The 9357-nt window shown below is 46.6% G+C and overlaps 1 protein-coding gene across 2 annotated transcripts in view; it reads left to right on the top strand.

Annotated features, from left to right (window-relative positions):
* The first annotated feature begins 150 nt into the window (after positions 1-150).
* LOC144169713 (tRNA endonuclease ANKZF1-like) overlaps positions 151-9357 on the top strand; it is a 43693-nt gene continuing 34486 nt past the window's right edge. Inside the window, exons 1-3 of one of the 2 annotated variants that reach the window (XM_077699026.1) lie at positions 151-301; positions 796-995; positions 4182-4276. In XM_077699026.1, the coding sequence (XP_077555152.1) occupies positions 797-995; positions 4182-4276 (294 nt within the window). In that variant the 5' untranslated portion in view covers positions 151-301; position 796. Of the gene's footprint in view, positions 302-795; positions 996-4033; positions 4108-4181; positions 4277-9357 lie in introns of those variants that run through there. The other variant, XM_077699027.1, reaches the window with a different exon arrangement.

Here is a 9357-nt window from a genome sequence, read left to right as displayed (position 1 = left end):
GTTTTTCCTCCTCGAAAGTTGCAACCCCAAGAAAGGACAGACGACCTGAGAGCAAGAAGTTTCTCTTCAACGTGCGCCCGACCAATAATCTACACCTCGGCCAACGAAGCCTCGCAACGTCTTTTTTTCGCCCTTGATAATGTATCAGTTCTACAAAAAAAAGAAAAGGAACCTCTCCAAACTGATAAGAGACGTAAATGCAACCACAGCTGGCGCCACCTATTACAGAGATTGTAAAACGTTAGTCCCGACTGTCGGGTGAGCAGGTACGCGGACGGACGAGCACGTTGTTTGCCAAAATGTGAGTTCAAATTCATTCATTCTCTGACCGCGTGAAACGAGAGTTCACTATCGCCGCGCCTGCGTTAGCGGCTTAAGACCTGTAATAAATTTCTGAGAGTCTGAACAGCCGTATGTTACTACCCATGGCCAGCTCTGTTTCAGGCGAGCACAAACGCGCGTCTGCAGTTTATTGCGTAACGCGGCCTTCATGTCATTGCAATTCCAAGTAAACGGGAACCGGATTGGCCGCATTTGGCGTGCTTGTGTCGCCTACCTGATTACACCTTTATAATCGACTCGCTTAGCCGGCTTTTTTCGGTATAATCCGCTTTTCGAACCTGACTGCAGTGGACAGCTTGTTGCCAGAAGTTGCGCTGATTGTAAATACCAGTAAGATACCAGTAAAACGTTGCTTGTGCACGATCTGATGCCGTCCCTTGAGTTTATTATGTTGTATTACAGCGATCGCGAGCTTTCAAAGACCACATGTAATTTTGTGGTGACACTTTTCAGTATGTCCGAGGCATCGGCAGGACCATCTGCATCAGGCCAAAGTTCATCCGAGCCTGCCTCCTCCTCCACGTATCCGAACTTCTTCACCTGGCAACTGACAGACCCTTTCAAGGTTGAGCGATACCTCATTGGCCTCTCACTCGCCAACTGCACACCCCAACTGGAACAGGAGTTCTACTCAGCTCTCAACCCGAGACACGGTAAATTATGTCATCATCAGCAACAGCCTGTTTAGGTCCACTGTACATGTCCATTCTTTGACTGCAAATTTTCCTGATTCCCTCCGTTCAGTCAATGGCATTCCCCTTCTCTAGTCGATCTCTTGATACCAACTCTGTTATCCTGGTGGTTCACCAGTTGTCATTTCATTACTCACTAGTGCCACAGTGCGCAGTCCATGCGCTTTCATGTCAACAAAAGGTGGTTTACAAGAGGTGGCTCTGCATGAACCCTTTACTGCGAGGCAGGACATGTCTAACCCCCCCCAGATTTCATTCTGGTGAAGCCGCTTTACTCGGCGCTGCTTGCGTGCTCCTTCCCGCCACCACCGACCCCCTTTTCACAACTTTTATTCCCCTCGCCACCATGTATCTTTCACAACTTGTGCAGTCGGCTGATACCGACGGTTGCGGGGAATGAAGAGAAGCACGACTGAGAGTAAAAGTGACACAAAGCCGCTGCTGCCAAACGTTAAGCCGCCATTGAAGCCTCAAATTCCACCATTAGCTGCGAATCCGTCCCAAATGAAGGGCAACTTGTCCTCATGGAACACCAACCTGAGCGCATAATCTTTCTTCAGTATGAAAGACTTTCCGAGAGACATTTTCGCCGGTAATGGGCACACGCCTAAGCGGTGATGGGCGCAATCAGTGATGGGCACACGCCTAAGCATGCGCCCATCACTGATTGTTGGTTTATGCTTGCACGGGTTGGGGGTGGACAGAGGGGGGCATCCTCGCACAGCTAGGCATCTTGCAGGTACTGATGACATGCCTGCTGTGCTGGTGGGAGATTTAAGCGTTGAAGTCTCACGGCTCAATGCGACCTGTCTGTCCACCGTGGTCAAGCGGTTTGGGTTTGGGTGGTTAGTAAGAATTCTAAGTAATATTAATTCAAATTAAGATGCCTATGACACCGGAGGGAAATGGACAGCCACATGTTTGTGTGCTAGAATAAAACTATAGTCCTTCCATGTTTCAACTGTCAATGGGATTGACGCATCTCTTTCTCTTGAGAAAAACAAGGGGGAATTGAAGGAGCGTCAGCAAGAACAGAAGCTCGAATGGGCGTGAAAACAATGGAAAGCCGTTGCTGCCACAAGTTCCAGCTCGTCGAGTAGCTGCGTATCCCTCCTAAATGAACAGAAATTTGTCAGTTTGGAACACCGACGTAAGCCAATAATTCTTGCCCAGCTTGAGGAGCTTTGAGAGTGACATTTTCGCCGGTGTGTTTCACTTCTAACCATGCGCATGTAACCGGTTGCCGGTTTATGTGTGCACAGGTGTGGAGTAGTGGGAGGGAGGTGTGCATGTGCAGCTATAGGTTTCATGCCCTCACTGATGACATGACCGTTGTGCTGGCGGGAGGTTTAATGGGTATCATACGCCCCCATGCGACCTCTCCGTTGTCCTCAGTGGTCTAATGGATTGGGTTGATGTGTTACACGAACAGTAAGATGACTACACTAGAATAAAGCTTGAGTCTTTCCAAGTTTTATTCAGCTAACTGGCTAGGAAGTATGTTCAGTCGCTAATTACGAACAAACGTCTTTTGTTTCGTGCACTTCGTGGACTGCATCCAGCTTTGCAGGTCATCCTTCACAGAATGGAAGGGCACTAAATTTTTTATTTGATGCATGTGGCTTTTACTATTTTGTCTTGTTACTCTTGTGCCACTGACCACTCAGACAGTCAAATACAGTCATGTCTCGTTAATATGGACGCCTCTATTCCCCAGAAAACCTGTCCATGATGTGAGTTGTCCATAATAAAGAATAAAGGTAAAAAACCCAAACATTAAGGAACAAACACTGAAGCCTTCTCACTTTTGAAGTGGCATATTTCTGTTTGCAGCTGAGTGGAAAGCTCGGTCCATTTACGCTTTACACCAGCCTTTGCCCAAACCAAAGTGACCAGTGAAGCATGTCAAATGTTGTCACAAACTATTATCGTCTTATCTTGTCCTGAGCCTCATGACTGGCTCTTTCTGGCGCATACCGAACCGGACAATCTTGTTTGATAAAGGGTGTCACCCGGTCGTCACTACCCTGTAGCGACGTAATTTGATGGTACTTGAAGGGAGAGCGTTCCGAGATAAATGCATGTTTCGGCCAACAGTGAATGTCTGTTACGTGCTGGGGCCTGTGGGGGTCACCGGTCATTTTTTCTATTTTTGCTTTGTGGACCTGTGTCCATAATAACGAGACAAAAATGCCAAATTTCGTCCCCAAAATAGCCGTCCATGGTCCGGCCTGCGGGTTTCTACCTTAATGGGGCAGAATTGCTTTGCGAGAAACCGGGCGCCTAAAATTTTGTCTATATTGCGGGGTAACCATATTAACGGGGTCCGTATTAACGAGACATGACTGTAGTCCCTCTGTACACCTGCACTAGGCAGCAAAAATTATGCCACATAAAGGCACAGCCACCATGCACTAATCCAGGCACCTGGATTAGGCTGCCAGAAGTGATACCAATTTACTGCATCCATAAACTCCTACCAAATTTAGGAGAAATCCCCAAGGTGGAGTAAGTTTCTGTGAAGAAAAATTTGACATCCACCTCAAATGCAACTGCGCGGCTACAAAAGAAAACACTAGAGCTTTGTCAGAAACTTCCTAATTGAAGAAAAATTCGTTCTGGTCCAGGATATGAACTTGGGACCACCACTTAACTAGGGCAGTTGCTCTACCGACTGTTCATTACTTCGAGTTGTTGATCAATTCACTTTCGCGCTGCAAACAGCTGGCCTCCTGCTTAGCTCAGTTGGTGGAGCAGCTGCCCTAGTTAGGATGTGGTCCCGGGTTCGAATCCTCAACCAGGATTAATTTTACTGCAGCTGCGAATTCTCTGATAAATCTGTACAGCTTTCCTTTGTAGCCGTACAGTTGCATTTGAGGTGGACGTCAAATTTTCCTTTGAATCCATAAATTTCCTAGGCTCCTTTGTGTGGTTTATACGCTAGGACAATCATAAGCTGTCTTAATGCTGTAGTGCATATTGGCTTGTTACTCGTACAGATAAGCAAAGAGTTAAGCCTCTTGGCTTACTACCATTGGGCAGCCACTGTTCCAGGCGATTTCCTGACTGGCTTGTAAGCATTGGTCGGCAGGAGCTGCATCATTTGTTCAGCTTGGCAGAAGTTTTTTCCTATGTTGTATCCTGCAGATGAAAAACCCGTGCCTGAAACGGATGACCTCAAGGTGTCGACCGTCATGTGCTGCTCACTCTGCGGAGCCGAGTTTGACTCTCGAGAAGATCAGGTAGCCCATCTCGCTGTGGCTGGGTTGCTTGTGTTGTGCAAAAGCTGTGGTCAAAGGGCACTTGTTAGTATTAGTACTAAGCCATAGTATTAGTATTTAAAGGGGCCATGGAGACAAAACATGAGTTTGGTTTACTCGAAAAATTGCCTCGTTAGAGTCATGCTGACTCCATTTTTAACGTAAACTTCGCTCAAATAAGCTGTATAATTAGGAAAAGAGGGAATGGCCTTGCGATTTCCCATTTCCCGTAACAGGACCTGTGATGTCATATGTGACATCACAGGTCCTGTTACGGTCCTGTCTCTGCGATTGGGTCCTGTCTCTGCGATTGGCTGAGGCTGGCAAAAGCAAACGCAAATTAGGCAGGGCTTATAAGCTTGCCAAATGAGCTGTTTGCATTTTTTATAGCAGTAAGAATGGTGGGGTAAACAGTGGAAGTTACGAATGTGCACGTAAATATTGAAGTACCGATGCGTACTGCTGTTGCTACTACGCGCACTATGCTTGTTTTAACTGCACAGCACTGCGGCGCGTTTGGGTTGTCTTGGACGACACTGGCCAATTGGCATAAGCGACGGTGTCTTACGTGACCGTATTTGCCGAGCGAACGTCATGTTTCAGGAAACAATTATTTTCTACCTTAACAAAAACAAGCCAGGTACAAACACAGTCCAAAACAAAGCAATAGCAGAAAACAGCTCACCGCGCTATGGTGGCATCATTTAGATCGACTGACCCGCCGCAGTGGTTCAGTGGCTAAGGTGTTGCGCTGCTGAGCACAAGGTCGCGGGTTCGATTCCCGTCCCCGGCGGCCGCTTTTCTGATGGAGGCGAAAAGCAAAAACGCCTGTGTGTGCGAGATTTCGGCGCACGTTAAAGATCTCCAGGTGGTCAAAATTAATCCGGAGCCCTCCACTACGGCGTGCCTCATCGCCTGCGTTCCGTCAGCGCGTTAAACCCTACAATCAATCAATCATTTAGATCGACTAACAGTAAAGAAGGCTCCAAACCACACCAAGTTTAGCTTATAGACCTGTTGTTGTGATGTCATTGCAGACGTCATGAAAACACACGATTTGGCAGGAGAATCAAAATGTTAACTTAAATTGATTAATTTCTCGGTGAATAAAGCATCATTTGCTTCCGGACAAGCGCTGGGGCACTATAGAACATGAAGACTTTTGAATAAAACAATGTTGTATTTTGCCTGCATGGCCCCTTTAAAGGAGCCATGAAGAGAAAACACAAGTTTGGTTCATTCAAAAGATTGTCTCGTTAGAATCATACTGACACCACTTTTAACGTAAACTTCGCTCAAATAAGCTACATAATTAGGAAAAACGGGAATGGTCATGCGACCCACCAGCTCATTTCCCGCAACAGAACCTGTGATGTCACATGGGCTAAGCTCTGCGATTGGCGGAGGCTGGCAGAAGCAGATGCAAATTAGGTAGAGCTTACAAACTATACGAACGAGCGATTTGCGCTTAAATTTAGGGCACATTCTTTACAAAGCAATAGGAATGATGGGACAAACAGTGGAAGTTACGAAAGCACATGTAAACATAGAAGTACTGATGCGTTCTGCTGTTCGTACTGCGCACAGCATGCTTTGGTTTAGCTGCACAGCACTATGGGGCTTGGGGTTGTCTCAGACGACACTGGCCGATTGACGCAAGCAACGGTGTCTTACGTGACCCCATTTGTTGAGCGAGCACTGTTTCAGGGAACGAATATTTTCTCCCAGAACAAAAACAAGCCAGGTTTAAATGCGGGCAAAAACAAACCAAACGCTTGCCACGGTATGGTGGCGCCATCTAGGTTACGGAACGTAAAGAAACGCGGGAACAAACCAACACCGCTGTACAGGGTGGAGACAACCTTCGAACGGTCCCGTGCCGCCGCAATTGGGCCAACGGGCTCAACGCGTTATTCTTTTCGTTTCCCACGAGACCTAGCAACGCGAAACAGACAATATGATTCAAACTTCTTCAGTAAACCGCGTTGCGGCGATAATTTTAGCGCGGTTTTGACACAATGACTTGCTTCGGAGGCGAGCGAGCAACCGAACATGGCGGCGCCAGCGTTACGTGTCTCTACCCTGTACGGCGGATGCGTGAATGAAGGTATTCTAGGCTGCAGAGCGGTCGGTTCCAGTGATGTCACTTGGGACCACGAAAACGCACGATTGAGTGGGAAAATCAAAATTTTAACCTAAATTGTTTAATTTCTCAGTGAATAAAGCACCGTTTGTATCCGGACAAGCGCTGGGGGCACTATAAAACACGAAATCTTTCGAATAAAACCAACTTGCATTTTCTCTTCATGGCTCCTTTAAGGCTGTGTTTGTGTGGCTGAGCCCGGGCGCTTGGGAGTAGCCTGCAGTATTACATGAGGGGCTCCACTTCCGGTGTTCATTTCATTCCAGCCATGCTTGGATAGGAGGCGGATGGGGAGGTGTTGGTGCACTCAAATGCTTTTGAGGTGGCTAGTTTGATTAATGCTATCGGGCAGTGCTTGTGGCCGCCTCTTCTAAATGGTAGAGCAACCCTGGCTATCATCCGGGGGTATTTCACCATTTGCAAAAAAAGAAAAAGTAAAATGAGAACTACATGTAAGATGCACCGTTATACAGGTACTGGGCACACTAGCAAATTTATTTTTAAGCATAGCTGGGCCTTATACACCGTCAAATATAGATCTAGTTCTACGAGAGTTGAACTTGGGGTCATCAAAACCTGCATGATATCTGGTTCCGCACTGTAAGCATTTACCTTAAAAAATGGTCTGTACTAATTATGTAACGTCTGCATTAATTGGTCCCCTATTTAAACAGTATTCATGATCCCGGCACGTCACATAAGCCACTGGATAATTTAAAAGCACACTGACGCAAGTCTTCTCTTTTTAATTTGTGGCATCTACAAAGAACACCTTAAAGGAGCCATGAAGAGAAAACACAAGTTTGGTTCATTCGAAAGATTGCCTCGTTAGAACCATAACGACACCACTTATAACGCAAACTTCGCTCAAATAAGCTACATAATTAGGAAAAACGGGAATGGTCATGCGACCCACCAGCTCATTTCCCGCAACAGAACCTATGCCGTCACATGGGCTAAGCTCTGCGATTGGCGGAGGCCGGCAAAAGCAAACGCATGTTAGGCAGGGCTTACAGTTTGCATAGCGAGCTAAATGCCCGTGAAACATACTGCACATTCTTTTTATGACAAAGAACGGTGGAGTAAATGGTTGAAGTTCCGAACGAACACGCAAGCGTGTGCGCCAATGCGTACGAAACAACCGCCTGGCCGAGCTCGACATCTCGCCGTCGCGCAGACGAATTTTCGGGTTCGAGGCGCTCTGACCTTGGAGGAAAAATGCCGTAAACACCGCGCATTGACGCTCGTATCTTTCTGGTCGAAGCAGAGAGCTCGCGCGAACGGCTTTCCATACACGACACCGGCCAACTGGCATAAGCGATACTGCTACTGAAGTTGAACTATTATTAACCGTAATAAAAATACGGCACATACGTACCAGTCTGTATTCGTCCGTGGCGACGGCGCTGACGAGGCAGCGGTGCCGACGGCAGGGCGTTCGTCTGTTGTGGCTATTGGGGGTGAGATCTTTGAGTGGCGCCCCCTGGCTCTGACGTCGGCTTAGGGATTCGCGCCGCTGTCGTCTGCTACACTCCGCTTGTAAGGGGCAACAGTGCCTGGGCTAGAAATCGCCCGCTTCGTTGCTGTAGTGCGTTAAAAAGCGTATTTCTAGCGACTCAGTTATTTTGCCAGCTTCTGACGCATCTGAATAATTTGAAGCTGTATCCCCCACAAGTTTGCAACACACGAAGAGATAGAGAACAACTTTCTTCAGAGTATCGGTCAGAAGATCGTGTGTAACTAGTCCTTTCTTGCTTATTCGCGAGGATCAGCGATCAGAGCTTCTCGATAAGTATTCAAAATGCGTAGGCTTCCCTGCAGTATTTTTGAGATGCTCATATGAAGACTCAACAGTCTAATACTACGTACCAAGCAGCGGCCTCTACACGCTCATCGCACAGCAGGAAATAAAGCGGCTTTCTTCTGTTTCTTTGGTTGTTGTCTTGTATCGGATTAATGTTTCTTGCTTTTTTTTTCTGCCCGACGCATTATTTTTCTGCGCCGTCACCAACTTCTTATTAGGAGGTTTCGGGATGTTTGGGAGCCTCACAAAGGTAGTGTGGATATTTCCTTCATTTTGTATGGCATACATTCCCTTCTTCACAAATTGGCTTTCATTACAGCTGCGTGGAAGTAGGTGCATATCCGCAGCGTGCTTTGTTTATTCACATGCAAATACAATGAGAAGGTTTGTGCTACGCCACCGCGATCTCGCCCTAAACAACGTGGTCCACAGTACTCGAAGGCGGCTTTTGTGCTCCGAATTTCTATCGTAATTATATCGTTATCATAACGAACTGACTCTCAACTCGAACAATGATGACATGATTACGGTGTTGAAGGCATGATATACTCGCTAACTAACTTAATAAATAGTATACCTGCATATATTAAAGACTCGAAACCGAAGAAGAATTCCAAGTAGCTCTTTATTGCTAGTCAACCCTTCCAGGCGCGAAGAACAAATCCTATTCTACTCGGGATGACGTTCTATGATTTAAAGAAAATTACTTTTACTCTCTTGTCCTGGACTGAGGACCCGGCCCACTAACCAGATCGATTAAATTATTAAACAAAGTTTTCCCCTCCTCCCCTTACTCCTCCTCCTGCTCTTGAGTGCAGTTTTCCTATAACGCATATCCGAATATAGGGAAGATATGGCTGTGCAAAATGTTCCGAAATATCCCTCCAGGTCTTAACAAACATATATGTGTTACTATAAATTTAACGAAGACGTGACTCGTTTTGCTCAATAAACCTCCATGCTGGTTAGATGCCTGGTATAGAATTAGCACGCGCGTATATACACACTGGGTTATTTGGAACTCAACCTGCAGTTTTTGCTGTCTATAGTGCATGTCGGCAAACTTTCATGCCTTTACAACGTAAAGGGATGTGACAAAACGCTTTCGGCAAGGTT

Source organism: Haemaphysalis longicornis, unplaced genomic scaffold, assembly GCF_048455015.1.
Source record: "Haemaphysalis longicornis isolate Haplotype H1 unplaced genomic scaffold, Haemaphysalis longicornis Haplotype H1 scaffold_2, whole genome shotgun sequence".
Taxonomy (NCBI): domain Eukaryota; kingdom Metazoa; phylum Arthropoda; class Arachnida; order Ixodida; family Ixodidae; genus Haemaphysalis; species Haemaphysalis longicornis.
This window is presented reverse-complemented; position numbering and strand designations above follow the sequence as displayed.